Source organism: Elgaria multicarinata, chromosome 10 (assembly GCF_023053635.1).
Source record: "Elgaria multicarinata webbii isolate HBS135686 ecotype San Diego chromosome 10, rElgMul1.1.pri, whole genome shotgun sequence".
NCBI lineage: Eukaryota > Metazoa > Chordata > Lepidosauria > Squamata > Anguidae > Elgaria > Elgaria multicarinata.
This window is the reverse complement of record NC_086180.1, coordinates 44,675,103-44,690,575: the sequence shown is the minus strand read 5'-3', so window position 1 is coordinate 44,690,575 and position 15,473 is coordinate 44,675,103. Positions and strand designations below refer to the sequence as shown.

Below are 15,473 nucleotides of genomic sequence, written 5' to 3'. Positions count from 1 at the left end.
CCGATGCGTATGTACTCAAACTAAACCCCACTGTATTCAATGGGCTTACTCCCTGGTAAATCTGCATAGGATTGCAGCTTAAAATGTTCATATTCATGCTGTGTTTTAATCGAATATTTTCTTCCCCATTCTCCCCTTCAACCCAACCTATTGTCTCTCCAGTTTCAGATTTCCCCTAATTTTGGAAAATGGGGATGTATAACCTCTACTGCTGTAGATGCTTGAAAAATATTGTTAGAACATGCACTCTATCTTCTGAGCAGCCTCTTTTCTACCTTCACAGCTCCTGTTAAGCTGACTATGGCTGACTGGGAATTGTAGGACTCTACGATTTCGCTCCTTATCTTCCTCTTACGATCTTAAGCTCTGCTCTGAAGCACCCACTCATTCCCTTGGATACTGTCTGGATCTTGTCCTCACTCGGAACTGCTCTGTCCTGGACTTTTCTATTGCTGACTTTCCTCTGTCAGATCATCATCTAGTCTCTTTCAATATCACTCACAATCCCCCTCCTTCACGTCCCGCTTCACGCCCTTGTCGTGACCTGCATTCTATCAACTACGAGGCTTTTTCTCAGTCTTTAGCCTCCTCTCTCCCTTCTGTCTACACAGCCGTCTCCTTGGACTCAGCCGTCTCCTCCTTTAACTCCTCCTTATCTTCAACTCTTGATAATCTTGCTCCATCTACAACTCGGATAGTTCGCCCCTCTCTACCCCAACCGTGGCTCACCTCTTTCCTCCGCTACCTTCGCTCTTGTTCCCGGGCAGCCGAACGCCTGTGGCGTAAGACCAAGGACTGGGCGGACTTTGTCCACTACAAATTTGTTCTCTCCTCCTTCTCTTCTGCCATTTCACTGGCCAAACAGCAGCACTACTCAACGTTGATCCAGTCAAATGCTAAGCACCCTCAGCGGCTCTTCAAGTCCTTCAATTCTCTTCTGAAGCCTAATCCGCCATCTCTCCCCGCCTCTCTGTCTGCCAACGACTTTGCCTCTTTCTTCAATGCTAAAATCCAAACTATACGCTCAGATCTAGCCAACTCTGCTCCGCTTCCAGCTCCTGCCCCTCACCTGTCAGTTCCTCCTTCAACTCTCTCGGCGTTCCCTTTGGTCTCAGCTGATGAACTGTCTAAAATACTGCGCTCATCGAAGCCTTCCACTTGTTCCCGTGATCCGATTCCCTCTCGCGTCTTTATTAATCTTATCCCCGCTATCCTCCCGTCCTTGCTTCACATCATTAATTCTTCTCTGTCCTCTGGTTCATTTCCTTCTGCTTTTAAACATGCTACAGTCTCTCCCATTCTCAAAAAACCCACTCTTGATCGACTATCACTGTCTAACTACCGACCTGTCTCCCTCCTGCCCTTTGTCTCAAAGATCCTGGAACGTCTGGTCTACTCTCGTTGTCTTGACTTTCTCTCTAATAACTCTGCTCTGGATCCCTTTCAATCTGGCTTCCGTCCTTTGCATTCCACTGAAACAGCCCTTACCAAGATCACCAATGATCTTCTTACTGCCAAGTCTAAAGGCCATTATTCCATTCTTATTCTCCTTGATCTAACCGCAGCCTTTGACACGGTTGATCACAATCTTCTCTTAGATTCCCTCCATGACCTTGGACTCTGTGGCTCTGTCTATAACTGGTTTGCCTCCTATCTAGAGGGTCGCTCTTTCAGCGTGTCGGCTAACGGCAGCTCGTCCTCCTCTTTTCCCCTTTTAGTTGGGGTTCCTCAAGGCTCGGTGCTTGGCCCGTTGTTGTTCTCTCTATACATGCTGCCCTTGGGCAAGCTTATTCAATCTCACGGCCTCCAATATCACCTGTATGCCGATGATACACAATTATATCTTTCATCTCCGGAACTTTCTCCAGATGTTCACGATCGTATCTCGGCATGTCTTTCAGATATCTCAGCCTGGCTGCTTCATCGTCGTTTGAAACTTAACATGGCAAAGACTGAATTGCTTGTTTTTCCTCCTAAACCTTCTCCTCACCTCTCATTCTCTCTTACTGTCAACGATGTCACGCTTACTCCGGTCAAGGAAGCTCGTAGTCTTGGCTTTATATTTGACTCCTCGCTCTCCTTTACTCCTCACATCGAGGCAGTAGCTAAATCCTGTCGTTTCTTCCTATATAATATTGCCAGGATTCGACCATTTTTGTCTGTCTCTTCTGCCAAGACTCTCGTTCACGCACTGGTTATCTCTCGGCTGGACTACTGCAACCTTCTTCTCTCTGGCCTTCCTTCGTCTCACATCAGTCCGCTGGTCTCTGTCCACCACTCTGCCGCTAAGATCATCTTCCTGGCCCGCCGCTCTGACCATGTCACTCCACTTCTGAAATCTCTTCATTGGCTTCCAATTCACTCCAGAATCCAATATAAACTTCTCCTGCTGACCTTCAATGCTCTTCACGGTCTAGCTCCTGCCTATCTCTCCTCTCTCATCTCACACTATCGCCCCGCTCGGGCTCTCCGCTCCTCTGATGCCATGCTTCTCGCCTGCCCAAGGACCTCCACTTCCCTTACTCGGCTTCGTCCTTTTTCTTCTGCTGCCCCTTACGCCTGGAACGCTCTTCCAGAACACTTGAGAACTACAAACTCAATCACTGCTTTTAAAACTCAGCTAAAAACTTTTCTTTTCCCTATAGCCTTCAAATATTGAGTTTGTTCTGACTCTATACTGTTAGCTTTACCCTACCCGGTGCCTGTTTACACTTCCCTGTGCCTGTTTGCATTCTCCTTCCCTCTTTATTGTTTACTACAACTTATTAGATTGTAAGCCTATGCGGCAGGGTCTTGCTATGTACTGTGTTATCTGTACAGCACCATGTACATTGATGGTGCTATATAAATAAATAATAATAATAATAATATCTGTCTAAATATGCATAGGATCACAACCTTAATGTCTCAAATGAGCCTCTTTCGCTTTCTATCATAATTTGGACTGTATACATTTGATGGGATTTAATGGGTACTGAATAGGGATGTAGAAGTTATTACGAGGTGTTTGTCCCTGTATCCTAGAAAGATCAAGACCTCTGGATGCTTGTGTGACAGCAGTAAACCCAAGACCTAGTCCCAAAATTTACAGAGACAGTAGTGACTGTTTCAGAGTTCACGTATGAACAAGTTTGGATCACTCATGCCAATTTTGGGTGGCACAACTCAGACCAGGAACCACTCAAATACGATGATTAGGTACCTGATTGTGACTGAAGCATTTTGTATAGCTTGAAAGCTGAAATAAAGTATGGCCTATCAAAGCTGGTGCATCAAGAGAGGCCACATTTCCTCTTTCATATCTTTATTCTCACTTGCAAATAGCCGATTCTGAACTGTTGTACTCACCACCCTCATACAAGCAGTGAGACCATCCCGGGGAACAGCAATTAGTCAGGGTTGTTTTCCTTTGGAAGGAAGTCACTGGAGGTTTATTGGCATTTTGTAATCTCTGCATTTACTTTTGCAGTACACAAGGGGCTGGTTGCAGAAGTAGAGGCATAGCTTAAACATGCCCAACAACCAGCCAAAGTCCACTGCTCCACATCAGACCTCCAGGGAGACAGCAAGAATCCTAACTGGAGTTCAAACCTAGCTCTCTGCATCTTTCTCAGTCTCTCTCGCTCAAATTGCAGTCTGCTCTTTCCTTCTGAACATCACCTAGGCTACTTCTCTCCCATGGAGGCAAATGGAATATCACAACACTCCTTGAATATCAATGGAATATCACGACAGTAGATGAATACTTCCTTCGTCAAGTCCAAGTATTGCCTCAGGGCACCCCAGAACTCTGATGGGAAACCCATAACGCTACAGATTATTTGAATGAAGGGGAGAAAAAAAATGTACTTCTGGTTCAGACTTCTAAAAGATCAGTCTCAAAAATTAAGGTATTTCCATAAGCTTAGAAATCACCCACAAAACAGTTTAAAATAAAAATTAAAGCCTCTTTTTCTGTGCAAATTTTCAGAATCTGCTGTCCATCTCGGTAAGCCCTGATAAGTAACATTTCAGTCAGTAGCTGTCATTGCTAATGGCTGGCAGGAGACTTTTAAGCATGGAGACTGACCTATTCGTTGAAATGCACCCATTGTGGGAGAGCTTCCAAGTCACCAGGGGCTGGCTCCATAACAAACAAAAGCTGCTTAACTCATAAGCGAAGTCTTAGTGCTGCAGTGTGGAAAGGAAGGGGTTAAACCCCAAGGTAGGAAGGCAACGAGGAAGGTGCCACCTGCAGAGGGATGGGCTGGCTGAGGGTAGGGCAATCCCCCATTCAGAATGCAGTGAGAAACGCATGGGGTGAGCAAAGCAGAGCCAGCCCCCAGGTGACTCATCCCTACCCCAGTGCACCTGCTGCCGGCCTAGCTGAGGGGAGTCTGGCAAAGTTGCCTGGCTGAGGTAAGTGAAGGCCCTCCACCCCACCCTCTTCTTCGCGACGAGTGTGTTTCTCTGCAGGCGCTGCCTGTCTCCCACTTCCTGTTCAGTGTCCCTTCTCTCTTGGGGGAGAGGATTGGCAGGCAACCAAAGACACCTGAGTGCTTTTTGTCATCCAGTCCTGCTTTGATAAATTGCCTTTGACTGGGCAGGTGTTGCGTACCTGAGGTTGAAAGAGCCATTCCCTATTCTAGCCTGCTTTTCCAGCATGAAGTGATTAAACTTCATGCCCACTAACCTTTCTCCCCTTCACTTACAGAACTTCCTTTTACCTGAACGTTTTCACTTTCTACACTCCATAGTCAATGCGTCATGGTCTACGGCTGCTGAATTGTCCAGGTTTCCCCAACCTGGTTGCCTGCCAGATGTTTTGGACCACAACTCCCAGGATTCTTGACCATTGGCCATGCTGGCTGGGGCTGATGGGAACTGGAGTCTGAAATATCTGAAGAGCACAAGGTTGGAAGGGCTGCTCTAAACACTGGCACAGAGAAGGTCAGCAGGCACCTGTCACCTCAGAGCCCTCTTCAAAAGCAGCCTCAAAGCAACTTAAAAGAGAATAGATACTAAAAATAAATAAAATCAATATAACATCATGCAAACTTCAGCATGTTTTTAATTGGGCATTTCTATGTTTTCTATCTCCAAATCAAAGATCGAGATGTTTAAAAGCTTTTAAATGGTCACCTTAACACCCATCTAGCTTTTGCCCTGTATTTCCATACCACATTCATATGGGATAAAAATTTTGAGGCCTCTACAAAAGCAGAAAATCCAAACGTGAATGCCATAAGCAATCCTCCATACTATTAATGGAATGGCATGTGAACCATTTGTCAGATGATGCCTTGTTGAAGTGCTAATGTGTTGTTTATGTTTTTCTTTTCTTTTTCTGATCAGAATAAGTGACAAGAGCATCTTCTCTTGAACACTCTCTGTGCTTCTTTCCAAATTGAACACACACGTTAACTTTTGGATTAGCTGGAATGGATCGCTATAGATATTTTATTTTCAACCAGAAAAGTATGGTTGTGTTAGGACTCTTCCAGATAAGCTGTGCTACAATTTGTATTGTCAGCGGATTAATGGATGGGGCTTTCAGAAGGGAATCAACACTGAGTAAATCCAGGATACCCCTCTGGGCTGGAGTGGTAAGCTATTTAACCCCCTCTTCTTTGCATTTATTGGATGGGACTATATGATTTTATATAATGCATTTTATTTTTGGCGATATAGGGGCTTTGCTGTTTGTTCTAGAAAACTTGCTACAAGCAGGTAACTGTTGTGAAAAGGTATAGAATTGGACACACTTCGGGGTCCTTCGAGAGTGCACAATGTGCTGAGCCACAATCCTAATGGAGAAGAAATTTGGCCACAGTCATCTCTTGACTCCCTTAGGGTGGCAGTTTGTTGCTTTGGCTCCAATGCTTTAGTGAACTGGAGTTCAAAAAAGATTAGCAATGTTTCCTCCCTACCTGCTCATATTGTAGATGCCAGAACATCCCATTAGTGGCTGCTTGATAGGTAGCTGTTAGGAGCTAGAAGGGATAGGGATGGACTGAGCTTCGCATTTCAATCTCATGCTGTCTTCTGAGGCCTGTCTCCTTATGTTGGAGGCAGGGGAGCAAATGATCAGGCTCTGGATAGGCACAGAAAATGTCTCTTCTTTTGAGGGGGAAGCAGAAGAGGGGGATCAATTAATTTGAAAAGGAACTGAGTTATGGGTTTTGGTGTTTGAACCTCAGAGCCCACTTCTGCCGTGGTTCATGGTCTTGGGCTAGTTGCATATGCTAGGGCCAGATCTACACCAAGTAGGATATAACACCTTGGAAATGGTTTGAAAACTGTATATGGAGTGTGTCCTGGGCCCCAACAGTTGTCCGTACTGTTATAAACCATTTTAAAGCTGTAGTGTAGATCCTGCACTATTCAAGCCCAGCATTGTTTCCAGCAGAGACCAGCCAAATATCAATAGGAAACTTACAAGCAGGCCATGAGAGCAACAGAGTTTCTGTCTCCAGTTATCAGGTATTCAGAAGCATACTGCTTCTGAACAAGAAGGTCACATTTAGGTATTATAGCTAATTGGAAGGGTTTCTGTGGGTTGTGGGTTGGAATAGACCAAGGAGGAGGGGCTTTGAGGGGGTGGAGCTTAGGAAAGACAGAGTGGTGGGACAAACTTGGCAGGGTGGGTAGTACTTGTAGCACCTCTACTTCTGGAGAGACTAAACTCTCCAGCATGGGGTGAGGAAATGGAAGAAGATAAAGCTTCCCAAGAGAAATTAGGTTGCAAAGCTCAACTTTTCTGATTCTGCTACTAGTTTCTTCTAGTAATATTCTTCCAGAAACATCTATATTTGAAGGTACATGGAGGCTGTAATAACCACATTGCAAGCAAAAAGTTGCTGACAGTGTTAGTTGTAACCTTACATACTAAGGGCAGAATCCTATACATGTTTAGAGAAAGAAACATCCTGCAACTCATAGCATACACCAGCCAGCATGGCTGTCTGGGACATGCTGACAATGCATAGCATTACACCCTAAGTAATTTAGTGGCAACACTTATTTCAATATAATAATTTCCTTAAAATGTCCTTTTATCCTCTTGCATTGTATTACATTATATTCGTTCAACCTTTTGTAATCTGTCCAAAGGACCTTTGTTATTGAATGGATTAAAAATACAATAATTAAAACAAATATATTTTCTTCTCTGAGATTCCATCCACTGTTGCTTGTATTAGTGGTAGGATGGATGGAAGCTGACATAACTTTTACTTTGAGAAGTGCATTCCCGAAAAACCTCATATAGGTGCATCACCCAGCCCATGCCCTTGCTTTAGTTCTCAGATCTATTGATCTGAGAACTAATTAGTGGATTATTCTCATGCATCAATAAAATTCCCACAAATATATAATGAAAAATCATTGAGCAAGAATCTTGGCCCCAGATTTCATTCTTTCTTTGCTGTCAAAATGCCTCTTTCTGAAATCATCTCAGAAAACAGTATAATCTGCTTACGTACAATGGAATAAAAAGTTGGTGAGCACTTGCCTGTACTTCACAGACCTGGGGCTTGTATATACACTTTGTATACCCCGTGGTGGCTGTGCATTGGCGCTGCGTTGTATCTACAATGCAGCTACCGACTTCCAGCCACCATGAGCTTTCCTCCCAGAACTGCGCTTTTAAAAATTTACTGATTAATTGGGACTTTGCTCTAAGGTCACCACATTCTTTGCTCTGTCCTCGCTTTGCAATGAGACTGGGGACATTCGGGGGTGGACTGAAGCCCAGGGTAGGTATGGGGGTGCCCACAGGAAGGCCACACTCCCTCCTGCTGTGGAGATTTGCCTCTCTCATCCTGCAGCTGTGATGCCCCAGGGCTCTGAGGGAATGAGCAGCAAATCAAGACCCTCCCCCTGCTGTCATCAAGACACCCCCCTGTTGTCTTGTTCAGGAATTGGTAGCTCGGAGACCACTTAAATCAAGCACAGCTGGTACGCATCCATTTCAAAGGCAAGGGTATTGGAGCTCCAGTGAATGGTGATTGCCCAGCATGGTGCCCTGAATCTTTTCATAGTGTAATTATGAAATATCTTGATAGTTATTTGGTCTTTGTTTGACTTATTTTTTTTATATATGCTAAAATTAACTGCAGCATAGCTTTACATGCATATTTTTTAACCTGAAATCTTTCTCCCCTCTTGTTTTCCAGTTTATGGGTATCCCTGGAGTTATGGCTATATTTTCTTCTCAGAGAAAGAATCCAGTTCTGGTATGATTCTCTTTTTATAATATAAACAATACATATTCTATGAACAATACAATTTTATAGATACTTATAATATGCTTGGATTAAAAAAAATCTTACCCTATTCTGAAAGATTTGAGTAGGTTACAGTGAAATAAGCAATGGCTGGATACAGATGTAATCATGTTTAGAGAAGACCCACTGAAATCAATGGGACTTAAGTTAATCATGACTTGTTCCATTTATTTCAGTGGATCTACTCTAAGCATGACTAAGTTTGGTTCTAACCCACTGTATTGCATGTATAAACTAAAAATCCACAAGACATCCACAGTGCAATCCTGTGCATGACTACTCAGAAGGCATTTAACACCATTTAACAACGCTAAGTTTGTTTTTTAACGGACCCCCAAAACTGTTGTTTTTAAATGGATACTGTTGTTTTTCTTTTTAAATTTTGTACCCTTTTAATGTTTACTGTTTTAACTTTTGTAAACCGCCCAGAGAGTTTCAGCTATGGGGCGGTATATAAATGTAACAAAATAAATAAATAATAAATAAATAAATAAATAGAAGTAAGTCCTGTTGAGGGCAATAGGACTTCCTCCCAGGCACATGTATATAGGACTGCTTTATAAAGCTGGGACCATCCAAACAGCAATACAAAAGTCCCTCGCTGTCTCTCCAGACACATCCAATCTTCTCTACACATCCTCCATGCTGCTGCAAATGGGTGAGTTGTAGTAAAGTAGTTCAGTTTTAAGGCAGGACATATATTTTTAAAATAAATGACACAATTAAAAAAGGGGGGGAAATAAAATATCTAACCACTTTTCCACTTGGTGCTAACAGTGCACATACATGGCAAACACAATCACTGTATTTACATGTTTCATCAAAGCTTCTGGTGCCCTCCAAATGTTTTGGACTTCAGTTCCCATCAGCACCTCCTAGCACAGCCAGTGGTTAGAAATGCTGGGAATTGTAGTTCAAAACATCTGGATGGCATTAGGTCGAGGAAGTTGGCTTTACTGTCTTAAACAGTAAGAGATTGGTTTGGGGTTTCCCTGACATGCATACGTGGGTGCTTAAAGATGCATATACATCCTCCATACTTTAGCCATCTATGAAGGGAAACACCAGTCTATATGTAGCAGTCATGTATGCTGAGGATAGTGTGACTCCTTCCCCAGGCTATGCCTCTGCTCTTTCCTAGCTACATACCCTTGCATCACATCAACTGACTTGAGGCTGCAGGAGGAACAGAGCGTTAAGCCTGTTAGTCCTGGTGGCCTGGAATGTACTAAGGAATTGTGGCAGCTTTTTCTGTAGCATTTGTGCACCACCTTCTCTATCTGGACTAGATAGGCAATATGAAGCTATCTATTCTGCAGTGTTGTGCTCTCCTTGAGTAGGTCCTTTATTCACTCAGAAATGGAATAGACCAACTCAACAGCTAGGACAGCTGATCTCCTTCCAACATATGCACTTAATCTAACCAACTGGTCCAGTAACTTTTGCCGGAAAAGTATAGAAGATTCCTATCTGCAGTATCTGCCTAGGTTTTTAGCTGTCCTGGTTCCTGTGGTCAGCTGCCGAAATCCCCATGGATATCTTCGCTATTTGCTGTTTGAACTGGGTTTTGAAAAATATTCTTCCTAGCATCCTGATTGCTTGTAAGTAAGTGCCATTAATTTAAATGAAGCTTGCTGCCACTCTGTGTGGGAATCAGGTTAAAACAGCAAACACTTCTGGATTCCTATACAAACTCCCTTGAAAACAGGGTGAAATATTTCTATAGTAAAGCAAGTTGAGTCCCACTGAAATCAGTGGGAAAGTTAAACATGGCTGGTTCATACTCGTGGCTGTATTTTATTTATTTATTTATTTATTTAGAATATTTATATACCGCTCCTCATTGAAAAAATTTCAGAGCGGTGTACAAAGTAAAATGAAAATAAAAACAGAATAAAACAGTTAAAACAAAATTTAAAAAGAAGCAAAACAACAACACAGAAATCCAAGGCTGCATGTTAAAGAAAGGCTTCTTGGAATAAAGATGTTTTCAGGAGGCGCCAAAAGGAGTACAAGGTTGGAGCCTGTCTGACCTCCAGAGGCAGGGAATTCCACAGGAGCGGTGCCACCACACTGAAGGCTCTTCCCCTGGTGGATTCCAATCGGAGGATGGATCTAGGTGGAACCACCAGGAGCAGGCCCTCGGATGACCTCAGTGACCGGGCAGGTTGGTAAGGGAGAAGGCGCTCTCTCAGGTATCCTGGTCTCAAGTTGTTTAGGGCTTTGTACACAAGTACAAGAACCTTAAACCTGGCCCGGTAGTGAATAGGCAGCCAGTGCAGTTCCCTCAGCAGAGGAGTTACATGCTGGAAAGGGGCAGCTCCACACAACAGCCGAGCTGCAGCATTCTGCACTAGCTCCAGCTTCCGGAGCAGCTTCAAGGGCAGCCCCACATAGAGCGCATTGCAGTAATCCAGTGTTGAGGTTACCAATGCCTGTACTGTATTTTGAAGATATGTTTCACCTATCTCCATCTTCTTTTGGAAAACAAATAAAATCAGTGCAGCATACAAAGGTGGCTGGCCTGGGTACTAAGGTGGCCTTTGAAGCATACTTGACTTTATTTTCACTACTGAGACACAATTTGATTTCTTGACTTGTACTTCATTTCTGCCTTCTGTTCTTGTCTTTTGTACAGGTGAATGTAATGATAGTTGCGTCTATATTTTCCTGTTTCACTACTCTACTTGTAATTGTCTATGCCTCTATAACATTAGAGTATGGTGAAAAATACAAGGGGTTCAATGATGTGTCCACTAATCATCCAGCAAAAGTAAGTATCAAACATGGTGACAAATGCGCTCTATTAAGTTCCTGCAGTTTTGTAAGCATTGCACACTATTTATTGTAAGCTCATATGCTTTGTGTGCCATTGCTACATCAAAAGGTATAACAGGTACATACCAAATAGCCCTGCATCCATTAGCCACTATTGTTGTATATAGTACAACACCGAGCATAGGATAAGCATCAAGTTCTGCTATTAGATGGAACTGAACAGCTAAATATATATATATTATAGAACTGGGGAAAATGCAGAAAAGGGAGAAATGATCAAGGGGCTGGAGCTTCTTACCTATGAAGGAAGGTTACAACAGCTGGGATTGTTTAGCATGGAAAAAAAGAGGCTAAGGGGAGTCATGACAGAGGTGTACAAAATTATGCATAGTGTAGAGAATATGGATAGGGAGACATTTTTGTCAAATAAAAAGGAAATACTTCTTCACACAGCCCATGGTTAAACTCTGGAATTCACTACCACAAGATGTAGTGATGGCCACCAATTTGGTTGGCTCTAAAAGGGGGTTGGATAAGTTCTCCCTAACAAGTTCCTGGAAGAGAAGGCTATCAATGGCTACTAGACCTGATGGCTATGTGCTACATCCAGTATCTGAGGCAGTAAGCCTATATGCACCAGTTGCTGGGGAACATGGCTGCTGCACCATGTCCTACCTGGATGACAGTTGGTTGGCTACTGTGTGAACAAAGTGCTGGACTAGATGGCCCCTTGGTCTGACCCAACATGGCACTTATGTTCTTAGCAGGTATGTGTTCCCTCCTTCTCCTGACCATTGTTAATTGCATGAGATAAGCAAACTGTATCTAATTGCCCCAAACCATCAAAGGTGATCTACACATAGCAGCAAATGCAATGCATGCAGGCGATGAGTATCCAGATATGTGAAATACAGCTTGAGGCAATGCATCCATCATGTGGTATGGATGGCAGTTGTGAATGTCCATCCACACTCCTCTGTGGGTTCTGTGCCATCCTTGCATTGCAGTACAAGACTATATCCAGGGAGGATCTACACTACTGCTTTATAATGGTTTATAGTGATGTTGACAACTGTTCGGGTCCAGGACACATTCCATATACCATTTTCAAAGTGTTATATCCTGCTTGGTGTAGATCTGGCCCAGATTGGCATCAATGTTTAATTTTTTTTTTGCCTTTTGGCTGTTTTTATTCTTGAAAAGGAAAGACTGTTCATTACCATTGATGCTAAAACACCCTTTTCAGTGCAATCCTACATGTCTACTCAGAAGCAAGCTCTACTGAGCTCAATAGGGCTTCCTCCTAGGAAATTGGGTACAGGATTTCAGAATCCATCATTTGTGAACATGAATAGATTTCAGAAACTGAAAGAGAGCAATTTTGAAATAAAAAAAACAAATTTGAAATAAAAAACAAGGAGTGATGTAACATCATTAGCTTTTTATAGTAATGGCAAAGAACATTTTTATAACTGAGTTGTCACTGAATTGTCTTCTCTACAGCAGTAATTTTACGAAAGTACTTTCATTGTTTTCTCAAGACAAAGAGTAGACTGGAACATCATAATCTGAAAAGTTTTGGGGTGATCTTCTGACATTCAAAAGAAGAAAAGATTTTTTAAAACTATATAACAATAAAGACATTTGCTATTTAAAAAAACAGGTTGAATTAAAGGTTAAATTATTATTATTTAAAACATTTATATCCTGCCCTATATCAATAAGATCTCAGGGCGGCGAACATTAAACATATGGATAAACTATGCACATTTTCTATATTTTGTGTTGCAGGTATTTCTCCTCAATAAACTCGTAGAAGGAGCCAACATCACAATGCTAGTTGCCTCTATTTTTAGTGTCTTTACTGTGCTGATTATTACTTATGTGGGCTGCCGAAGTCTTCCATGTTGTTCTTGCTATGACAGCATTACTGGACTTGTAAGTAGCAACATCATGTTTTTAACTTCTGTAAACGCCCAGAGAGCTTTGGCTATGGGGCAGTATATATATGTAATAAAATAAATATGTAATCATTAAGCAATGGTGTGTTCAGTTATTTTGTATTGTGAAGAAATCCCATTTATGATTCTGTAACAATAATTTTGGACAACTTCCTGATTTTGAAATTGTCATATTTTCTTACCCCGGTCCAAATAGTCACACCCAAAATGAACGCTTTTCCAGAATATTTTATTGACATGGCACTTTGAACTGTCCTTTGAAAATCTGTCAGCATCTAATGCAACAGCAGAATTGAAACTGGGCAGTGTGCAATAAAAATAATATCAATTATCATGATAGCATGATATGATAACATAATAAGAGGCAGCATAAACACCATAGAACAAAACAGAAACATTGCATACATTTTAAATGCCTGGGTAAATAAGTAAGAATTCCTTAACCTGGCATATAAAGGCTACAACAGCAGTCCCCACGCACACCTCTTCAAGCAGGGCACTGCAAAGCTGGCGTGCCTCTACGGAAAAGGCCCTCTCCATAGGCCGCTATGATTTAACAGATTCTTTTTATTGAGTTGTATGACCTTTATGACTGTTGAGTTTCTTATCTGTCTTCTGTTTTATTTTTATTATGATAATGAAATTACTTTTGGTTAACCGAAATGTGAAATGCAATGAAATACTAGGTTTATGTTTTAACTCTGGCGTCAGTGTGGTTCTCATGTAGGCATTCTTACATTATCTTTCTTAGGAATGGCTACAAGCTAATGAAGACCAGCTACAAACAGCTGAATTGATTTGCATTTCACCTGGTGTGTAGGTTTCTCCTTTTTTTTACTTAGTTTTGGAGTTACTAAATAAGTTCGTTACGGCATGATTACATGAAGATGACTGGGCTTTGATGCAAGTGACTTTATGTTCACTCTGTTTTCCATTCTAGGTCAAGCAGATAGAATGTTTAACGCTCCAGTAAAATTTCCAGATCTAAATATGGAAGCAGATGATGAAATGACCAAACCTCCTCCATATAGCAGACTGACTTAAACTGTATTTCAGAATTTATGCTTTTAGAGACTCCTTATAACTTCAGAATGTTGTTGAGAAGTCTGTACAATACTTTAAAAGATAATCAAAAACAGATGTATAAATAAGCAATGTATCCTTATCCTCCTCTCCTCCTCCTCCTCCCTTGAACTGGCAAAGGAGATCTGTATGCAAGAGTCTTCCACATGAAGATTCATTTGCTTCTATTGAGAACAGGTTAGGACAGAAAGAGGATTCTGCCTGACAACTGATTTCGCTGACAGCACATAACGGTTTATAACAGTATTGGCAACTGTTGGGGCCCAGAACACATTCCATATACTGTTTTCAAACCACTTTCAAAATGTTTTATCCTTTGTGCAGCTTTTTCCCTATTCGAAAAGGCTGAAATGCCTATCCTAAGGCTTAGTATTTTAAGGACTATCTGCCTATGCACTGAGATCACTGGAGGTCCACCGCTTTCTGAAATGGTTACCTATTTTGGGGATGTTCTCCCCAGGGAAGCATTTGCCTCTTACTTTTAATCCTTTTGACACTAGTTGAAGACTTTATTTTTCTAGATCTTTTAAAATGATAGCTGAAATTGTTTTAAATCTATTGCTATGGTTTTAATCCTATGATGCTTTTGTAACTTCTGGTGTAATTTAATTATTAACTTATGGTCAATTATTATCTTTACTGTTTTGATTGTTTATACTGTTAACCACCCTGAGTGTATTTATACTTATGGGAGGGGTATAAAATAAATTTAAAAAACATACATTGCTGTGAGGTCGTTCTTATACCTATACTATGTTGTCTTTACCCATACCTAAGGATCACCCATACTACATGATCTATGTTTAATACACAATTCATCGTTAATGCATTGATAGAGTTTATAATCTTTATATTTAACAGGGTGACTAGAACAAATTCAACCCTCAAAATTCCAGTAGAGTCATAGTACCAAAATGTCCCTTACCTATACCAGTTTACAGCCAATACTGCACACACAAAAACTGAAACAAGAATTTTATTTGCTAGCATTTATTAATTTAAGACAGTGGCACAGTGTGGTTATTTTGACAGACATACAAAAATCCTTCATTTTGTTTAGGAAAGGTAAAACGAAATTGACAGTTGGGGTAAAGCATTGTTAAATTGGAAAACATTGTGGATTAACATTTTATGTATGATACTACCAAAAAACTTGTATTGAAAATATGACAAAGCCAAATGTTATGTTACAGTATTATATGACGACATATATACTGTTAGTGCCAAAATAACCATTTCACATTCTTGCTATAAGCTAAAGAAGTCTGTATATCTTGCTCCTCTATGAATGACAGTGCAATCCTATGCATGTCTACACCAAAGTAACCCCCAGTAAGTTCAACAGGGCTTACTCTCAAGTAAGTCTGTATAGAATTGCAGTTAT

The 15,473-nt window shown here is 41.4% G+C and overlaps 1 protein-coding gene across 1 annotated transcript; it reads left to right on the top strand.

Annotated features, from left to right (window-relative positions):
• Positions 1-5,459: 5,459 nt before the first annotated feature.
• Positions 5,460-14,307, top strand: LOC134404749 (uncharacterized). Its single transcript, XM_063135624.1, has 6 exons — positions 5,460-5,585; positions 8,157-8,216; positions 10,906-11,040; positions 12,837-12,983; positions 13,758-13,818; positions 13,947-14,307. Exons 1-6 carry the CDS (start codon positions 5,460-5,462, stop codon positions 14,048-14,050), a joined length of 633 nt encoding a protein of 210 aa, XP_062991694.1. The 3' UTR covers positions 14,051-14,307.
• Positions 14,308-15,473: the final 1,166 nt, after the last annotated feature.